This window comes from Grampus griseus, assembly GCF_964374135.1.
Source record: "Grampus griseus genome assembly, chromosome: 7".
In the NCBI taxonomy this organism is placed as follows: Eukaryota; Metazoa; Chordata; class Mammalia; order Artiodactyla; family Delphinidae; genus Grampus; species Grampus griseus.
Genome location: NC_139001.1, coordinates 73,494,593 through 73,516,993, shown reverse-complemented (window position 1 = coordinate 73,516,993; position 22,401 = coordinate 73,494,593). Strand labels below are relative to the sequence as shown.

General features: G+C 34.5%; 1 protein-coding gene across 3 annotated transcripts in view; it reads right to left on the bottom strand.

Moving 5' to 3' along the window:
- Nucleotides 1-6,925: 6,925 nt before the first annotated feature.
- ACVR1C (activin A receptor type 1C) overlaps nucleotides 6,926-22,401 on the bottom strand; it is a gene marked incomplete at both ends in the record, with an annotated part of 84,715 nt that continues 69,239 nt past the window's right edge. For 2 of the 3 annotated variants that reach the window (XM_082657949.1, XM_082657950.1), the window contains 6 exons: nucleotides 6,926-7,051; nucleotides 11,246-11,376; nucleotides 13,536-13,660; nucleotides 15,639-15,795; nucleotides 17,132-17,299; nucleotides 19,888-20,118. In XM_082657949.1, coding sequence (XP_082514075.1) covers nucleotides 6,926-7,051; nucleotides 11,246-11,376; nucleotides 13,536-13,660; nucleotides 15,639-15,795; nucleotides 17,132-17,299; nucleotides 19,888-20,118 — 938 coding nt within the window. The remainder of the gene's footprint in view (nucleotides 7,052-11,245; nucleotides 11,377-13,535; nucleotides 13,661-15,638; nucleotides 15,796-17,131; nucleotides 17,300-19,887; nucleotides 20,119-22,401) is intronic. The other variant, XM_082657951.1, reaches the window with a different exon arrangement.

Genomic DNA, 22,401 nt, shown 5'->3' with positions numbered 1-22,401 from the left:
ATGATTAAATTGCAACTACTAAAATTTCCATCTACATATATTTTATACAATTTATTGCCTATTTCTCATTTTAAAACCTAATTTATTTCTTCATATTTCTTATATACATTCATTTGTGCCTGTCTGTTGAAAGGTAATATCTTTTTACATTCTTAAGAATTTCAGCTAGCTTACAATGTCTTTACAACAGTGATTCTTTTCACAGTAGTTCAAGAGTTCAAGGCATGCTTTGCAATGTCAAAATGCAATGGTTTTGACATTTGTAATATGTTCTTAGGTATAAGAAAAGTCACACTACCAAAAGAAAAGTATAATTAGTATTAGTACTTTGAAAGTCAATCCAAAATTACTTTTTTCGAGATCTGAATCTAATTTTCTGTTTTTAGGATATTTTAAAATCTGAAACACAGATTAAGTTTGAATAATTTTCTCCAGTCTAGGATCAGAAGAGTACAAAAGCTGAACACTAGTCATTGTGGAAATGAACTAGAATTTAGTATGTTGGCTAAAATAACCTTCCTTTATATAAAGAGAAAAAAGAGTTGGATTTTCAAAAATATTTAACTACTTGTATTTAGCCTACTGGAGGAAATGGAGATATTGGTAAATATCACTCTAATCCTGCATTAGTTAGAATTTAGGCACATAATTGCCTTTTTAAAGGCAAAGTCAGCAAATAGGTTTGGGTGTGGAATTAAAAACTCTATGGAGATATAAAAATTAGGGTCCATGTGTCTTGCTACCTATTGTCTGGGTTGAAAAATTAAATCAACAAGATAAACATGCAATCTCTTTTGCTCTCTTGGGAATGTAGGATGAAAATCTAAAGTATTTTTTTTCCCAAGTTCTCAACTTGCAGATATCAGGAACCATTTTGAAGTTTTAGTTCTCATTTTCTGAAGATGTGTAAGCAGGCCCGTTTCTAAAGCTATATAAGCTAATACGGTGCTTTTCTGCAAACTATAAAAATATTTCTGCAATTGCAGGTTGGAGTTCAGCCCCTACCTACCCCTCACCTGAGAGGATTCTAGCAAAGCACACGCCCAGCTGGATCTGGTGACACTCAGCATAAGGTTAATTTCCCTAATACAGTTGGATTCTTAGTGGCTATGCTAGTATTCATGTTCATGTAGCCCAGAGTAAAAATCTAGCAGTTAAAACTGTTAGTTATGGAGAGAAAAACTTCTTGTAGGATAACATTGACCAATGATAAAAAAAAAATTAGTCATATCTGAAAATATTAAAATCTAGGATTAGATAGAGCTCATATTCTCCCAAATGTTGTATTAATCTACAACTTAATTAAGAAGTATCCTAGGGCTTCCCTGGTGGCGCAGTGGTTGAGAGTCCACCTGCCGATGCAGTGGACACGGGTTCGTGCCCCGGTCCGGGAAGATCCCACATGCCGCGGAGCAGCTGGGCCCGTGAGCCATGGCCGCTGAGCCTGCGCGTCCAGAGCCTGTGCTCCACAACGGGAGAGGCCACAGCAGTGAGAGGCCCGCGTACCGCAAAAAAAAAAAAAGAAGTATCCTGGAAGTTATATTAATAGAGGGACTTTTTAAATGGGGATTATTACCTAACATCAATATAATATATTCCAAACCATATAGCATAATGGCTTAATTTTAAGACAGTCAAAGCAAAACAAAGCAATAGTATGAAATATAGCAGAAAGAAATTTAGCAATCACATTATGGGACATATATTTCACATTCTCTGTCCAATCTACGTCTTAGGTGGAATTTATCATTAAGGCAAAAGTAGACATCCCTTGTATGTTAGCTAAAAGCTAGAATATACCTAGACTGCTTAGTCTTTTTAAAATTTAAAAGAAAGTCTTCTCTGCCGTTAACAAATACACTCTTCATAATGCTAATGAAAAAGTACCAGAAGGCATGAGATGAAAGCTCTCATATGTGGATACGGGAGATTAAAATCTTGTTAAGAGGTTCAGTGTGTAGTAATCTGAACAGGAGCTAGAATACTAAAAGAACAGTGATTGGAATTGATGAAACCTAGCAAAGATATTTTTTAATGCACTGAAAGAATGTGAATGCCGAGGATGAACTAATGAGAAACTAAGAAAGAAGTAAGATAATGTGCTACTTACACATGGTCCCACGTTCAACTACCAAATCATCTTTCACTCCCACTCCAGTGCATATAAAGAACAATCCTTATAGAAAGAAGTCATGAAGCATCTCTTATCACTACTTGCACTAAGAAATTCTATATTCTCACAATTTCTAAATTTTATTCAGCACTCCAGTGGTCACCTACCTAGCTGGACAACTATTTTACAACTCTTCCTTAGATTATTTTAGTTTTACTCACTGATCTCACCATGAGTGAGCAGAATATTTTAGCAGAAATAAAAAGAGAAGGGGGATTTGATCATCACCATTAAATGGCATGTTAGTTTACATTCAACGTAGGTGTACATGGATGCTAATTATTTTTTAATTATTAAATGTTGGATGTGGCAGGGCAGTGTGGTAGGTGTCACCACTGGTTTCTCACATTAGTTCTGCTAATAACTAGCGGTCATTTAATCTCTGATCTTCAGTTTCTTCATCTAACAAAATATGGGAATTGAATTATAAAATTTCTTACATCCTTTACAGTTCCCAAATACTGGGTTTGGTTTTTGTCTGTGACACCACTAAACTAATTTAGACCACCAAGGGATTCTCCCTTTATTAGAAGGCTAAATAGTAAAATGATTAAGGTAAATAGTAGCTAGTTTTTGTTTTTTTTTTAATTAGAGACTAAAGATAATTTTGGGAGACAGTGAGGGAATATTTTAAAAGGAGGTGAGAAAAATAATGAAGCATAAAAGAAAAGCTAGAGGGAGAAAAGAAAGCCAAATATCTGAAAATTTGTATTAAAAGACTTTGAAAAATTGTCTATACTATAGAAATTCTATTTAATATTAACATTTTAATGAAATTTTTGTATTCCAACTGACATTTTTTCTGTTTAGAAGAAGCCCTCAGGAGCAAAGGGATTACTGTCTTCACTAAATAATGCATCAAGTCCATGTAGGTATTAGCTTGTGGAGGGAGCTAATACAAAACATTATCAAACACAGAAGAATATGTTTCACAAAAGAAAAAATATTTAGAATCTCTTCAGAAACCACAATGACACCACTTTAAGATACTAATTCTTAAACATTTCCAAATAACTTAAAATGTTGTACTTGTAAATTTATTTAAAGGAACAATTATTGAAGACATCAACTACCATCACCTTCACTCATTTGCTATTTTTACTTTCTTAATTTCCTGGTGGGAAATAAAATGTCCAGACTTTAAATAAATTTTTGTAAATGAATTACATTTACGTATTTATTTTAAATAATTAATCAGAAACTATTCCCTGCTAAGTAATTTTAAGTTGAACTTTATATAATGGCAAATGTGAGCTCCCTGTCTTCAGATGATTTGCTAAGTAGTTTCCCTGGTACTTTTGCGTAAATTCTAAGATAGCCCTGAGTTTTCTCTGCCCCAATAAGTCACATGGTGGCAAAAATCCAGCATAGTAGAAGTAGTTTTCTTTTGTTTTATTTAATAATTCTACTAAGGTAGAAATATTACAAATAATAAACTTTTATGGAACGTCTAACCTAGTGAATCTATTGTAGATTTTCATTTTAAAATAAAAGCTGATTTTGAAGTCTTCAGACACTGCAATCAGGTTACTATTTTCATATAATCATGGAAATTTAAAATGCAAAGTTAATTGAAAGTATAAAGATGAGAAGCAAGTGCTATACCTAAAATAGTGCACGACACAGTCATGTTTCACTTAACTTTCAAGTCAGAACATAAATTAAGAATTCTAGATGTGACATGCCAAATATTTTAGACAGAAGAAAGCACACAACAGAATCTGTACCAATTACACACTTAAATGCTTAGCTTATAAGGCAACAAGTTCATGCTGAAATATTGACAACAAATGATGCTTCCCTTAGTTTAAGGAAGTGATGCTGCATATAAATCCCATCACCACTTTATACAGTACTGAAATTTCATAAATAGCATTTTCCCAAGCTTCACGTTATACCCAAAGCCAAAATATTTGAAAGGAGCAAAGAACACTGACACTTTGAGCCTAAGAAGAATATTTTTTGCTTGTAACACAATTCAAAAGAAATAAATATTACACAATGACTCCATTAAAAAGAAATAATGTAAAGTTTAACAGCATAGGTTATATACAGTAAATTTGCCTAATGCTCTAAACTGGATCATATTTCTGTAAATGAGCATTTTCTATTTATAATCATTCTGAAAGTTAAGGAAAAATTAAAACTTTTAACTTTTTCTTATAGTTTATGTTAACCTACCCTCTTTCTTTAAAAATGCATTTGGAAATTGAAATATAAGACTATTCATTTAGGAGTTATAGTTAACAAACACAAAAACAAGAAAAATATCTCAAAATGTACAGATTTCTCTACAGTGGAAGTTGACTCAATAAAAATATGGAATTATATTTGGACACCTTCAAATAGATTATAAAACATAATGTCAAGGAAAATGGGAGATTATAAAACACCTTCTCTCAAAAATTAAATAAGTATATTCACCCATCATATGTGAATAAAAGAGGAAATATTACTCTTGTTTTTATGAAACTATAGTACAATCATAGTAAATAAATAATTTCATTCTCATATATGCAGAAACAATCTATGAGAAACCAAGGTAACAAGCACAAGCAAGATTACTCCTTCACAGAAGCTCTTTTTAGAATTCCTTCCCATATGCACTTTAAAAAATTGATTACATAATTTAGATTGTCTCGAATAACCAATAAAGATACTTCCTACATGTGCTGCAAATTGAGAGCAATTTTTGAAACCCACGGTCATATAGAATTCAAGACATCCTCACATTTGTCAATTTACTCCCCCTACACACCCACATCCCTGTTCCCATTCCCAAATTAGACTTTAAAATCCCTGAGGGCAGAACCTATCCACCTTTTAATTTCCCTGTTGAACCCAAAATTGTGGCAAGGAAGATATGCAGTGCCCCACATTTTGTAATGAATGGATAATTGCATGAATGAGAATGAAGGTATATGTAAACCACAGCTGTCAGATTTTTGCTTTTGATATCTCATCCTAGTCAAATGAAGATGGGTTTAGTAACACATTTCCATAGTGGAATGAAGTGTAATCACTAGATTGTACTCTATGTGATAATACACAGGCATATCCTATAGAACATTGTTACCCAAGTCATGCTTTGTAGAAACTAAAATGTGGGCTAGTGAAAGGTTTCCCGTTTTTTATAAAAGAGTTCCATTGGTCAAATAATTTGGAAAATCCAGTTAAAGAAATTCAAGTAACATTTTTTTACTGCTAGACTCCTCAAAGCACATAATATACTAATATGCAGTATCACTTTCTAAAAATCTATCAAAGAACACTTTTGGTCTTTGATCATCTCAGAAGAGCATTCTAAGGAACAGAGTTTAGGAAACAATGTTTTAGAACAATAAACAATACCATGTTAAATCTTGCTTCACCAAAGCAGAATTATAGATTTGAAGGAAAAATTTAATGTTCCATGTATTATTCAGAATGCATCACTTTTGTCTCCACAGGAAATAGAATAAAAGCAAAGTTATCATGAGCCTTCTGTACCCATTGCTCATTTTGAAAGGGTAAGGGAATATCTCTTTACTGATAACCCTTGCTTGGGTTTGGTTATCATATTTCATTTAAGAGTTTTCTTAATTTTTCCTCAAAATATCCCCTAGTAGCCTCTTCCTTTTCTGTTCTTCTCTTTCTAAATGTATATGTACAAAAGTGGTAGGGACCTCTGCAATACATCTTAAAGACATCTCTGACAATTTATGACCTTATGACTGATTAATGTCTGGAAGTATTCAGAGAACATTAAAACTCATCTAACAAATAGGGTGACTATGGAATTTCTATGAGGAAAATGTCAGTGGATATTGTCCTGAGAGTTCATACAGATCCATTATGATTCTGCAAAATAACTTAATTTGTCTTCCGTTTGACTAAACCACAAATTCCGTCATGAAAGATGTTGTTTCTACATAGGGAGAAAAAAATACTATAGGAATTAAAGGGAAAGTAGGAAGCTAGCTAACTATCATGTGGATTATCATAAGATTTGGACCTAGTGCCAGCTCTATCACTAGCTATGTGACTTTGGGACATCTGTCAATGTCTCAAGGTGTCAGGTGTCTCATTTGAAAATAAGAGAAAGTAACAACCTTGTGACTTCCCAACTGTTTGCCTCAGGGGCTGGTGTGGTGGTGGATTATGAAGAGGAGAACAGCGAAGGAGAAACCAGGGAAGTGATCTGATCTCCCTTCCATCTTCCACCTGAGCAGCACTACTTTTACATGTTTTGTATACTAAAGTTCAGAGCAATATTTAATTTTTAAAAGATCCTGTTTAAAGAGAAAACCACAGATTCTATGATCTAAAGTTTTGTTTAGATATAACATCCTCCAGGCCACATTTTTAATAAACGTGTTTTCATCTCAGGAAAAAACAATGGGCTTTTATATTTTCTTTTCTATTCATTCATGTGCTCCTGATTCAAGTAAAATAAAACCTTAATAACTTTCATTATTTCATATAGCTTATTTTATACTTTTGTAATATGTTTCTTAAATAAAAAGATGAGTTGATGTGTTGCTTTTCAAAATAAAATTAAAGACAACATGGGGAGTGGATGAAGTCAACTCCAGCCCATACTTGACTTTAGTTATTTTTTCATGGTGCCTTTGGGCACTTAAATACTGCACTGCATTATCTTTGAGGTAGAACAACAGCAACGATGACAAAACAAAGGCCAAAAAATTCACATAAAAAGGAAAAATGAGAAAGAAAGATGTGAGAGGTTTCTTTTTAACACAATTCTCATCATCAGGCTTTGCAGTCTTCTTTGACACAAAGTTGAGAAATAGTCTTCTTAATCCGGAGGGCGGTTAGGCGGGCTGCCCCATTGGCATACCAACACTCACGCATTATTCTCCCCATGACTCGGAGTGCCTTTAAGAGAGAAAATATCAAAGTCTTTAGCACAAAACACAGTACGAGAGAAGAAAAGCCACAAACACAGGAATCGATGCTAAGCTCTGATACAGAAATAGTAAACTTAAATCAATATGAGAAGGAGATCAGGGCCAAATCACTTCAAAAATCCTGTCAAGGGTGTCTCCCCTAAGACAAGGAACAGGGCATCTCCCCCCAGACACAGACCAGGGCGTCTCCACTCAGACAAGGACCAGAGCATCTCCCCTCAGACGCGGACCAGGGCATCAACCCTCAGGCAAGGACCGTGGCTTCTCCTCCCAGACAGAGACAAGGGTGACTTCTCTCAGAAAAAGACCAGAGCGTCTCCTCTCAGAGACCAGGGTGACTTCTCTCAGAAAGGGACCAGGGTATTTCCCCACTGACAGAGACCAGGTCATCTCCCCTCAGAGGGACCAGAGCATCTCCCCACAGAAAGAGACCAAGGTGACTTCTCTCAGAAAAAGACTAGAGTGTCTCTTCTCAGAGACCAGGACATCTACCCTCAGACCAGGACTAGGATATTTCCTCTCAGAAAGGGACCAGACTGTCTCCCCTCAGACAAGGACTAAGGCATCTCCCCTGAGAGGGACCAGAATGTCTCCCCATGGACAGAGACAAAGGTGACTTCTCTCAGAAAAAGACCAGGCTCTCCCTTCAAACAGAGAAAAAAAGTTTCTCCCCTCAGACAGAGACCAGGTCAACTTCTAGCATAGAAAGACCAGGGTTCTCCCCTCAGACAGAGCCCAGGCTGTCTCCCCTCAAACAGAGATCAGGGCACCTCCTCTCCTAGGGAGACCAGGGTGTCTTCTCTCAGACAGGCCAGGTGTCTCCTCTCAGAAAGGGGCCAGGCGATCTCCTCTGGCTTCAGGCAGAGGCACAGGGCCCACTGATCTGCTAGATGATTTGAAGCCATCATTTGTGGACCTTGAAGGTAGCTATAGGAGATGATAGGGAGCCTTTGCTCAGTGGCATTTTGGTTTATGGAATTACACTATCATTTTTAAGGTCATGTTTGATTAGCATAATGTGAAATGATGGACCAGTTTCATTTGTTTTAGTCTTTTCTGTTTAGTGATTAGTTGTTTATTTGTCTTCCACCTACTCTGTTGGATGTAATTTTAGGAAAGAGAATATGGCCACCTTACACAACATCCTTTTAGAGTAAGTGAAATCAATTGAATAGCTTTATCTTCTTGAGATGATCAATAATCTTTGAAACGATTAATCGTTTTATGCATTTTATGTATGCATTTTATGAAAATTTTCCTCTTATTTCAAGCTGCATGAAAATAAAATGCTTTCAATTAAGAAATTATATATGTTATATATAAAAAAGCTAACAATTTCTGCCCTTGAGCTTTCAGAATATGTAAACTTTCTTTAAAATCTTTGTAGTGGAATTAAAATATTTTTAAAAATCCTGTCAAAACACAGATATTAATCCTATAGAGGGAGGCTATTAATCCTCTTTTAATTGAAAATTCTGGGAATATGGTAGAATGACTATCTTTTAAACTATTCTAAGAAAGGACATGAAAGACAAAAATGGATAAGGGATGGGTTGGAAATTCCCTGTGTTGCTCTGGATGGTAAGTACACACATATACATTTTTTTTAAGTCATCAAACTATATACTAAGATTTATTCATTTTATCATATGTAAATTATGCCACAATAAAATAATGATCTAAATACTAATATCAAAAATTTTGAATTAAAAAAAATCAGTATAAGTGAACTGGTAAATAAATAAGATAAATACTCAGAGGGGAAAACAATGAGAATGCGTGAATCCAGAGAGGCGTAAGAAATCACTGAAGCAAGGCGTTGCTCTGATGGCATGTGCTGATCTCACAGCCTAGAATTTCAGAATTGATGGACAATATGTGAAAGACAGGAAATACAGCCCAAAGCACACAGAAGGTGTCAGATCAAGACATTTACAAAGTCCAGACTGTAAGGATGAATTGGTCTTAGAAGGAACTTTGTGAAGAAAATTGTCTAAATCTTTGATCTTGGTAAAGAAAAAATCAAACCTTAGCCTTAAAATGTTGCAGTAAGCCTGAGCTCATAGTGAAAATTCACAAGAAGATGAGGAAATAAAGTATCACAAGCAAGAGTTAGTCAAAACAACAAACAGGAAAATCAAACCTATCAAAACATTAGATGCTAGAATTAAATGATATAAAATATTTAAAAAATAAAGTACATTTTAAAAAGCAAAGAGAAAAGTCTAAACATAAGTAAAAAGCAAAAGTATATTTAAAACAAAACAAAACAAATAAATGGCATTTTTACAGAATCAGAACAAGAAACAAAGAAAATTTTAAAAAGAAAACAAAAACCCCAAAACAAACAATAAAAAACAAAACTAATATAAAAAAAGGTGTAAAAGGTAAGACATGAAAAGTTTTAAGGGGCAAAACTATCATAACTTTCACACAACATTATACTGGAAATCCTAGAAACTGCAATAAGAAAGGTATGAGGCCCCGGACTCTCATTATTTGGGGATATGATCATCTATGTAGGCACCCCAAAAGAATCTATAGTTTTATACCCTAAAGAAATAATTTTTACACACACACACAGCAGTATTGTTTTAAAAGAAACTAAAAATCACACATGTGACAATCAACAGTAGAGTGAAAAAAAGAAATTAGATACATACAATGGAATACTACACAGATATGAAAATAAACAGATTATAGCTATACATATATAAGGTAAAGTAAAAAAAATTAAGAAGAATATCTATAGTAAGTGTCAATATATTTCACAAATAAACAAAAGTTAGCCATATACACGTACATATATATATATATATATATATGTATGGCTAAATTTTAAAGCAAAGCAAGGCAATAATAAAATGATTAGTTATAATAGTAGCCTCTCAGAGGGGTGAGGAATCTTCAAAGGTATTGGAAGTGTCCTATTCTTTAAACTTGGTCATGAATTCTATTATCTTTACATATAACTTTACATATATGTTAATATCCTCTCATATGCATGAAATGGTTAATATCAGAAAAAATTTTAATTTAATTTCAATTTGCTTATAAATGCCTCAAATTCTGCTTCTCAAATGAGTATATAGGTAAGCTATCTACACAAAATAGAAATATCAGGACATAAATCTTGCCTTAAATAGGAAATGAGTTGAGCGAAACATGAAGGAGAGGAAAAATGAGGAAAAACGTAACCGTATAAGATATGACAGAGCCAAAACTAAAAGATGTCACCAAAAAAATCGCCTCAAGCATTACATTTAAATATGGCAGAAGACAAACAGTCATAATTGGGATGGGGGAGATTAAAGCATTAAAATAGTTGTGGAACTAGTTAGATGATTTATAGTCTTTCCTCCACCTTCCCTTTTACTTCCTGTGGGAGCTAGAGAAGTCTCTCTCTTCACACAGGCAGAACAAGCATTGCAATATGTCTGCTCTATGATGGTTACTACATGTGTGGTACAAGATGAGGAGCTAAACAACAATGGTCCCTGCCATGGGGAAGCTTTTCTGATGGAAGAGAATAAACTCAAACTTCAGCAAGTTAGGGATTAGGAATAATTTATTGACTCTAAGGATGACTGAAATTGTAATACTCTGTGTAGCACAGACATTGACTACCCACCGAATATGCCTGTGTTCCCGACATTCCCAGCTCCCTTCCAGCTGGATGGGACCGTGTGACTCGTTCTGGTCTATGAACCATGAGTGGAAATGAAATGTGTCACTTGAGCCAAAGTATTAGAGAGCCAGTGTGTGACCCTCCAGCTCCTCTCTTCTCCTGACCTAGACCTCTGGAAACTATGTGTTTAGATAGCAGCATCACAAGATCAAAGTCACCTGGATTACTGAATCACCACAGGGAGCACAGATTCCAATGAAAGCTGCCTAACCTACAGGGGACTTGGCATAGCAAGAAATAAAGTCTTGTGTGAAGTCACTGGGATGTCAAGGTTGTTCCTGACACATAACTTAGCCTTATGATACTGACAGCTAAAGGGAATAAAATTCTTCTGAAGCTTATATGAAGACATATACCTACATACATGAAATGAATTGGATGCCTAGATAAAGAGGACTATGGCCTCTGAAAATCCACCCTGATACTTACCTCAAAATTATAATGGGAAAAATATACATAAGAACATAGCCTTACTTCACAGCTTTGCCACTGGTTTGGAATACTTGGTCGGAACTTCTGGTCACAGACAACCTTCCTCATTTCCTCTATTGAGGGATCTGAAGGCACCATGTCATAATAAGGCAACTGGTACTCCTCAACAATTCCTATAAAAAAGTTGCGTAATAAATTTCCCAGTGTGAATAATAAACAAAGATGTTTACTTCAAAATAATACCAATTAAGTTTTCTAGGCACAAGTGGTACCCTGGAAAACTGGAAAATCAGGTTTATTAAAATTATGTATCATTGTAAAACCAAAGATATAAGTTTAAAGCACTAAGTTGAATAGTTATATAAGTTTATGAAATTTTATACTATGAAAATTTATATAATTTTGATAATTAAACAAGTTATATGAGGCAAAAGTATATGTAATTACTGTATAAAATATATAATTTTATATAATTATACATATATTTTATATAAAATATCATGTTACATTTACATAACTTAATAATTATAAAAATATAATTTTATATTATGAAAATTATGTAAATTTTGATTTTCATAAAATGCCATTGTGCAATTCAGAAGTAATATCTAATTACAAAATTTACAGCAAGCCTCACTGATCTGTGAATGACGTATATTTCTCCATGAATGAAGTATATTTCTCCTTTTCAAAACACAATAGCTTTCTCTTTTTGAAAATTGTTAGGCAATCTTTTAAGAGCTGAGTTTTTTACATTTGGATTTTACAGCTACTAGATCTGAGAATGTTCCAGAGAAATGGCCAAAGGTATTTGAAGATGAACAGTTCAACGTGAAGGTTAATATTTAAAGAGTCTCAAATAATAGACAAAGATTTGACTTTAATTATCAGAATGTTACCTGAGCTCAAGAATATCCTTACAGAATCAATTGAATTAAACTATAGTTCTTTTAATTTAAATATTTAAGATTGGCATAATTTAGAAAATGAAATTCAAATCATGTTAACTAAATTACCATTTCAACTGTTGAAGAAAATTTAAGGACAAAAATCTAAAAGCAAATCTAGACAAATATCAGTATGAAATTAAAAAAAATAGTAACATGTTTGAATCTTGCTATTTACCAAGCACCTTCCTAAGCCCTTTACATGTTTTAACTAATTATTCCTCAAAAGCACTGACTAAAGAAAGTACATAGTATCCCATTTTTACAGAATCAGGAAACTGAGGCACAAAGAGTGTCATGAATTTTCTCAAGGTCACATAGCTAGTAAGTGGCAGATCTGGAACTCGATCCCAGGCTTGGGGATTCCAGTGTCCATGTACTGTTTCTGCACCACTCTAAGTCTATTGCTTCTGTGAACAGTTTCATCTTCCTGAATATTTTATTATCTAACCTAGGAATAAAAGGGGGAAAGCATGTTTTCTCATTCAAATATAATTTTAAACTTTTAAGCTTTTCATTTTTTTAAATATGAGATTTATGTAAGGCAAAATGACATCAATACAAAATGCAAAAACTGACAGTGGTTTAATAATGACAGTTCTTTCATTGAATGTTTACTATGAGCAGGCTCTATACAAAAAGCTTCACATGAATTAATTGAATTAGTCCATTAAATCCTTAAAGCCCAAGAGGTCAGTTTTATTATCTTCGTTTTACAGATGAGGAAAGTGAGACCATATAACTCACCTAAAGTTCAGGAAGTTGCTAAACCAAGGTTTAGGACTTGCTAAACCAAGGTTTAGGACTAAGTCTGTCTCACTTGAAACTGAAAAATCTAAATCATTTTCTACCAGGATTTAACTTTTCTCCACTGATGAAACAACTTCATCAGACTGCATTTACAGGGTTTCATCTTCCCAAATTCTTCCTCTCATTATTAATCTCTAAACTGCTGGGAGAAGTAGAGTCAGGAAGTTAGTCTTTGCTTACCTCTGTCCTCCACTTTAATCCCCACACATACATCATCACCGGAAAGAAATGAACAAGAAAAGCCCGAGAACCAGAAGACTTCTATTTAAGTCCTGCGGCCTTGGCAAGTCATTTAGCTTCCTTGGGTTTAATTTCTGATATAAAATAGGAATACAGCTCAAAGAAGAAAATTTTCAAGTGCTTTGCAAAGTATTATTATGGGAATCAGAATTATCAGGAAAACTAAGCGGTAATCACAACCTAAAATCTCCGTTCTGTTCAAAATGCTCCACTTTTGCCACTGGAAAGATATCACCAAAAGGTAATCTCTTAAATATTTAGAAACGATTCAATATAGTGCATTGAATTAGAGCATCAAGGAAAGGCAGACACAAAGAATATTTCCAAAATCTTACCTCCAACTGAACACCTCCGGGCTATTTCCCAGTAAACCAGACCAACAGAATAGATGTCAGCTCGTTTGAAGGACTCGAAGATATTCACATTTATTGTATCATCAAGCATTTCAGGAGCCATGTACCTTCAAAAACATGCACACTTCAGATTCTGTGTATGAGTTTATAGCAGTCCAGTAAAACACAATGTTAATAAATCCTGATATACAATATGTTAAGGCAGTTTACATCAAATTTACAGGTTGATCTGAGCCACTATAACAGAATAAAATTAAGTATGATGCTAACTGGACTTCCCTGGTGGCGCAGTGGTTTAGACTCCGCGTTCCCAATGCAGGGGGCCAGGGTTCACTAAGTGTGATGCTAACTGTAAGTTTTTTGTAGGAGTCCTTTATAAGATTAAGAAAGTTTCCTTTCATTTCTAGTTTGTTGGGAGTGTTTATCAATAATGGAGATTAAATTTAGTTAAATGTTTTTACTGCATCTATTGACATAATTGTGTGTTTTATTTATTTATAAATTTATTTAGTTATTGAACGATAATTTTAAAAACATTTTAAATAGAACTAGAGATCATCCTAGTGTTAAAGCCTGTGGGCCAGGAGCCAAATACTTGGAAAGCACTCAATAGGAAAGATGGAACTCAATTTCCAGTAGTTTGTAGCCAAGAAAGCTCCTTGAGGGCAAGGAGTATGTTCTATTCATCATGGTGGGCCCAGTACTCCAACACAGTGCTCAGCATCATTCCACAAATACCTGCTCTGAATGAACAATGTTATTATACATTGGCTCCAAGACATATATTCATATTATATATTGGCTCCAATAAAATTACAGCCTTGCTTGAATAGGACTAAATCAAAAATTCTACAGTCCCTGGGACCTGACTGAGCCCAGCTGTCTTAGGGATATTTCGAGGATTTCTCAGAATATTGAGGTGAGGATGCAACACTCTCCCCAATATTTTAAAAGTTTTAGATTCTCTGAAGGAATCCAGCATCCCAGACTTCCCTGACGGACAAGTTAAAACTTGCTTTTTAAAGGGAAAAAAGAAGAGGTCCCTTAGGGCTGCCCAGTCTGAATAAATTGTCCTGAAGTGTTTCTGGGGCCCCATTAAAGTCTCCCAGGGAACAAAGTGAAGGACTCAGAGGGACTGGCCTGGAATCTCAAATATGGCTTGTAGGCTAACTATACCAGCTTAGAAATTCTCTACTCTCAAGGGCCTTTAACAACTCCAGGAAAGTGTTTTGGTTATTTCTGATTTCAAGGTCAAGAAACCTGGAATTATGCCAAAGTAGCACAGATCCTGAAATTCAAATGAAAGGAAACAGAAGTATGCTGGCCATATGGCCACAGTCTGGCTATAATAAGAAAACACCAGGAATCCCATTACTAATGGGTCTGTCCTGACATACGTGTGGTATGCTCTATATAAATCATGCTTGTTCTTAACTTTCAGAGATTCTGTTCCTTGAAAGTGGGAATTGTGTCCAACTCATATTACCTTAATACACATCAACTAGGGAGACTTATGGATAAGTACAACTATAGGTAAATATGTTACATAATATTTTTAAATATTGAGAGAATATTATATAGATATATATCTATATAACCTATATTATATAGATATATATATATTATATCACCTATCTAGTTCAGTGTATTGATTCTATATCTGTTGTTAGGACCTGAATGTATAGAACTAGCCCTGAGTTTCAGTTCATTTACGAGGCATTGAAGGATTGATATAAAGGCTTTGGAGGAGCTATACACTGCTAACATTTTTTTCCTCCTCTCTGTAGGAAAACTATTCTCAGATGTGGCACGCTAAAAATAATATATCACCATCACTTCCACCATTCCTTTCCACTGGACTCCCCACACAAATAGCTACTTTCTATATGACCAAATGCCAACGCTTCTTGCTTTATAACCATTGTGCCACTGATTTCTCGGTGACCCAGAGAAGACTTCTTGCTTTCTTGGGCCTAATGGTTTCCAACTTTGGATTTCCACCCACCTCCCTATACACATATCCCAGGCATTCATGTTTATGGGCAGTCATAAGTCTCAGTATGCTACCAAAGTAAGTTATCTTACCTTTTGGTTCCTACTTTAGGATTCTGAGGTATGTCAATAGTGTTCAGTATTGAATCATGCTTCACAGCCAACCCTAAGTCTGCTATGGCACAAGTTTCACATTTTTTCACTAAGATATTCTTTGATTTTATATCTCGATGAGCAATAGCAGGTTTACCTATGAAGCATAAGGTAAACATATTCACTTTTTTCATTACTGGAGATTGAACCTCTCTGAAAGGCGTCATCTTGAAGACTTGGCTCAAATGTTATCTTCTAAGAAAGGTCTTCCCTGACCCCCATTCTACATTCCAAGTCATTCTCCATCAGACTATCCCATTTTGCCTTCTTCATAGCCCTTATCACTATCTAAATTACCTTACTCATTCATATGCATTATCTGTCCCTCCCAACTAGACTGTAGGCTACCTAAGGGCAGTGGCTATGTCTTACTCATCACCGTGCCTCCAATGCTTAGAACACTAGGTGACATTTAGTAACCACTGGTAAATATTTGCTGAATAAGTAGGGAAAGTATTAGCATTGCTATGTCCACATAAGAACATAGCAAATATTCTCTTACAAAACAAGTTTCAAACTTCTACCACCCTACACCAGCAGTTCTCAAATGCGGCCCAAAGATCCCTGGGGGTCCTTAAGGCTCTTTTCCAACTACATATCTGTGTGATGTCACATTTTCTTCACATACTTCAACCAAAAACAACATACTGGGACAGACTAAATGAAGAACAGGTATGAAAATCCAGACATTAAGGAGATTTGCAAAAGTGTAAAATGGCATTATTTTAGCTAGATTGGCTTTTGTACTACAAAAATTATGTAACTTTTAAAAATTATGTTATTTATTTTAATATTTAATTGGTTAATTATTATACTTAAAGTAAATTAATAAATACTTTAAAATTTCTCAATTTTAGTTTCTAATATAGTAAATATTAATAGATATAACCCAAATATACAAACTTTTGGGGTCCTCAATAATCTTTAAGAGTTTAAAGGGATCATGAATCCAAATCTGAGAAGCACTACGGTGACGAGACTGACTTTCTAGAGCCAATTCTCTATTAACTCAATAAACAGACGAGACAGTGTGTATTATTTGGAGTTCAAGTACATGATATATAAGTATTTTTTTAAGGTCAGAATAACTCTTTCTAATTATTTTAATTATCAAAGGTAAAGAGTTAAATCATTTGTATTCTCTGAAAATAGAGCATTTGCCACCAAAGCAAGATCTCTCAGGTACATATTGTAAATAGCAAAGATAGAGCCACTAGGAATAAAAATATTATTATGGATAGTATACAAAATGACAAGTATGTAGATGAGAGTTGGCTATATCATGACAAAACCTTCAGCTTTATAAAATACCTTTAGTGTTTCTTTACATTTGATAATTGTAATAAACTAAAACACAGCTGAACACTAAAATACAACTTAGTGTTTCTATCTTCATATTCAAGGAGAAAAAAAATTAGAAAGAAAATACATACCTTGTGTACCAACAATCTCCATATGAAGGTGGGCCAGACCACTAGCTATTGAAAGTGCCAGTTTGATCATTCCAGCCACTGTCACTATGTTTCTATTCAAATAGTCATATAAGGAGCCCTGTTCATGATATTCAGAGACAAGCCAAAGTTGAGTCCAAGTTCCATTATCTAACAGGAAAAAGTTATTTTGTTGCTGTAAGTTTATGTTGAGAAAGAAGCCAAAAGCTTTTAACAAATGTCAGTGTTTAAAGCAAATCTGTGTTGTTAACAAAGCAAAGTTAACTCCTTCCGTGATAATACTTACAGTCCAAGTTAGTAGGGTGAAAATTCTCAATGAATTCCTATTGACATATTAGAACCTGTTACATGTACCCACCATTGCTATAGGAAGCTGTGAGGCAGTGATTCTACCAACTGAACTACTCCTTTCTTATTCCCTCTATATCAATACCTGCTGGTAATAGCAACCACATTATGGCAGAAACTACTGAGAGATGCATTTAGGTTCAGCGTTGTGTTATAAATTATTCTTGAGCTTTTAAGAAAGATTGTACCAATAAAAACAGAAATATAACAAATTTACACAAAGTATTATTACTATCATAAAACTCTAACATTCCAAGGATGGTCATATTATTCATCTTTCAAAATATGAAATTTATGATTTCCCTCAAAGCTTAATATAAGTGCCAAACACAATTACTAGACCTTTTCAAATAATTTACCTTATTTAACCAAAGCTAATCCAGTTTATAAAAGATTTTTAGCAGACGAGAAATTAGCCTAAAATTTCTCTAGGTATTAGAGTCCCTAGACTTAGCTTTAGCTTTCAGAATCAGATGTCTACAATAGCCCTGGGAAGTCCTGACCAGTTTTGATCCTCAGTGAAAGGGAACTATAATTAAAGAACATTTGCTAAGGAATTTTTGTACTTAGTGCTTTATGTACAAGAGCTCCTGGTTATCCAAGTATTTAATTTCCAAATCCAGGTAGTGATAACATTTCCTAGGGATGCAAAAATCAACATAACATGATAAAGTTCACTAATAAACTGACCACATATAAAACTAACACTTACACCTCTCTCCCTGCTTAACACCAGCGGCTATCTTTGCCCTCTCGTATCAATGTCTTTGTCAGACAGTTGACTAAACTAAAGAGTGAAACTGTAAATGTTGCAAAAGATATAGAAATGCATGAAAATGAAAGTGATGTTAGAGACCACTTGGAATCAAAGCCACTGACAAGTAAGCCATTGACACAGGTAGACCAGTTAAACTGAAGAAGAGACAATCAAGGGTGATCTTTGTTGTGCATATTGTTTTATAATCCAATAAATGTCATGATTAAATTAGCTCTATCAGGATGATCCATATAACGGTAGTCATTACTGCTTTCATAACATTGCGAATGAAGCTAACCAGTAGATAGTTTAGCTCAATGTTACGAAGAAAAAGTAAAAGTTCTTAACAGCTTAATAAGAAATGTTTCATTTTCAATAGTATAGTTAAGAATTTGGAAAGAACCTTTTCCTTTTTTAAGCTCAGTTTCTCCCTGGCTTGACTTGGCTTTATTCAGTTTCTCCCTGGCAAATCAGAAAAGACAAATCATCAGCAAACATAACTATGGCCAAAATGTATAATAACACTAAACTTCCCTTTGGCCATCTAATGAATCATAAATACTTTCATGATCAAGCTTATATTAAATAGAAATAACCATAGATTTAAAATTTTCCTAGGTAATGGTAGGTTTCTGATAGCCACAGATAATTTGTGGCTAGATTGATGTTATAATCTCCACCTCTCCAAAGTTCTTCATGAGTATAACTGATACAAATAAAAAATAATTGACTGGATCAAGTTTTGCTCACCTTTGTTCCCTGTTTCCCTTTAAGGGAATTGTTACATAGCTAAGTGAGTAAAAGCTATGCAAAAAGAAGAAAGAGAGCATAGGTAATCCACAAACTCTATATCTAGTCCCTGATTACTGGGCATATACACAAAATTTTGTGACTATTGATTTAAATACCAAAAAGTTGATGGTCTGTCTTATTCCACAAATCTCATAAAGCAGTGTTATTTGGGGTTGTTAATGTTAAACCTCACGATATAAACCATACTCAAAGTACATTAATTTCACTAAAAGTGTCTTGCTTGCCACCATTCTAATAATGTTCATAGAAAACTAGAGTCCTGGAGTTGAGGTCTGCTGTACAGATGAAAGTATAATCCTAACAAAGATGAATATTCAACTATCATTCATTGGTATCTTTGTACCAGTTATCAAAATATTGAAATATTTCTGTCCTGTTTAATTAACAGCTGCTATTCAAAACTTCCAATGGTATTCCTTTGCCCTAGACACCCAAAGCAACTCCTGAACCCTCAAGATGCCTCCAGATCTTTTTATGACCCAGCAACTAAAGGGATAAAACCTAGCATGGCAGGGTTCTCCCAAAACTCTGTTCCAGTTGAAGCTTCTGTTCCGGTTGGTTAGCTCCTGTGCCAGACCAGTCATCAAATATTTTAAGTATCAAGCTGGCTATAGCGTCATCATGACTTCATATCACTCGTCTGCCCTGCTTTATTTTACATTTATTGCACATTTATCTGTGGAGAAGAGGAAAGCATTTTCTTTCCTCAAAAAAGAAATCAGACTTTTACGTAGATTTTATTAAAACAAAGAGATTATTTATTCTCCTCTGATAGTAGACATAATATCTTATTTGCTGGACCCAATTAGATTGAAAATACCTTTGTTGTCAGCAGCAATGAAACCAAGGATGTTTTCATGTCTCAGCATAACGGTCTGATAAATTTCTGCCTCTCGAAACCAAGATCTTTCATCTCTAGAGGAGAATATTTTCACAGCCACATCTTCCCCGCACCATCTTCCGTGCCAGACCTCACCAAATCTACCTTTTCCTACTATTTCCTGAAGTACAATCGTCCTTGCAATTGTTCTTTGAACCAACAGAGGCAGACCTAACCAAAGAAAAGATGAAATCGATGATTAAAAACAAGTAATTGCCAGAAAATAACTGTCGTGATGACCATTATTTTCACATAAAAAAGCAAACATTTAACCACTTTAGTAATTTTACTGATTTCGAAGAAATAAGCACCATTATACCAAACTTTAATTTAGTCAAAGCATGCTCAAAAAGCACTCCAAATTCTTACTATGATTTCTCTTCTCATATTAACAAATAAAAATTTCTTGAATATAGCCTGCCACTGCAGATATCTAATTTTCCAAAATTGTTGCAAATCTCTCTGATTTGCACATTGAAGCCAGTCAGTTTGCTAAATACACAAAGGTTAAAAAGCATAAGTTTTTAGCCTCTAAAATAAAATATGATTCCTAGTACAACAGAGAATGCTTTATGAATTTTTTTAAAAACCAAGTTAAAATTGGAAAGTGAAGAATTGAATTCAATGATGAAGTGAGGCAATCATGTTACACTGAAAGCAAGGTACAGTCATAGAAAATATCAAATGGATATTTTCTGTGGAATAAAAGAAAGTCAAAGAAAATATATTCTGAATGTATGTAAAATGTTTAGGTTCTTTTGAACCAATAGCTTTACCTCTAGAATTCTATTCTAAAGATTTAATGAAAAATGCAGAAAAATTTATGTCAAGATATTTAATATATTATTACTTATAGAAAAAGTAAGGAAAAGTGTCTGATAATGGAAAAATTGTTAAGTACAGTGCAGAGGTTGAGACCACAGATAAGAAAGGCTTGGGTTCAGATTTCATCTGTGCCACATGGTAATCATGGGCAAATTATTGAACTTCTCTGAGTTTCAGCTTCCTTGCCTGAAAACCTGTGGGCAATAATATTACCTATATCATAGGGATACTTTGAGAATTAATAAGCATGTTAAGCACCTAGCACAGTATCTGGCCTATTACATGCTCAATAATGGTTTGCCCTTAACATTATGTCTAAGGATGGATTACTTAGAGCCAAAAATAATGGTGCTGTTTATGAAGAGTTATTTCTTAATGACATAGGAAAGTACTTCTGCTATAATAAAAACCATACCTTGTTAAGTGAAAAAATACTTTTGTTAAAGACAAATAGCATAGCAAATTCTACCCATCTAGATAAGTGTATCTAGCTATTGAAAATATTCACGGGAAAACGACTGAAAAGAATATATGCTAAATGCTATGATGGGTATTTCTATTTAGTGGAATCAGGGTGAAGCAAATTGTGATATTCTCCTTTCTAATTCTTTACATTTGCTTAATGTCCACAATAGTCCATAAATATTTATTACTCTTATAATTAGAAGGAAAATAGCTAAAGAGGTCACAGTATAATTTATTTGGGAAAGTCATGTTTAGTTGTCATTGTACTCAGATGGCTGGGAAACCCTTATGGCAACAACCCTGTAAGCTCCTGTAGGCTTCGACCTCTACTCCTGAAATGAGCCAGTTTATTCAGATGTTCTCATGTGCATGAGAACCACCCACCATGACTAAATAAGCACAGACTATAAATTTGCTATTATGGATCTCAACAATTAGTCACAAAGCCTCACAGCCAGAAAGTTCTTCTGAGATCATCTGGTTCAACTTTATCATTTAGAGATGAGAAAATTGGGGCTGTGTGGTAGTCAAAAACTTGCCCAGGAATAAGTGGAAGTCAGACCTACAACTAAAACACTGTTTTTCAATCCAAATTCTTATGCTCTCACCATTCAGGGGATATGACTACAGTCCTCCCCAGCTGGAAAGATTTCTAGCAGCAAACTATCCAGGATATTTTTGTCAGCCGTAGTCAGTTTCACTACTTGCCACACAATGAAAGTTGTACTAACAATTATTAAGCCAAAGTACAATTTCAATCTCTCTCTCTTCCCTCCCCTCGTCTTGCACACACACAAACTCACAAAAGCATCACCACGACCAGTCACAACAACAATGACAACGACAACAATACCAACAATACAACAACAACAATTGGCTAGAGAACTAGATAAGCCAATGTTTTCAAACTGCAAATGGATCAGGCACATAATCAATGCCTCAGACCAGGGACAAAGAAGGATTTCATCTATGGTACTGAGCACAGCAATTAAGTTGAGGAGGTAAAACAATGAAAATTGCTTCAGCATCTTTCAAAGCCAAAAATAATCTGAGTAATTTTTGTGTTACACACTTAGAGCTTTCCTTTGAAGACACATGGACTTTGGCTCTCCCTGCTATGTTACTCTTTTTTACCAGGGGCTGTAGAAGCTGATGCCTGACTTA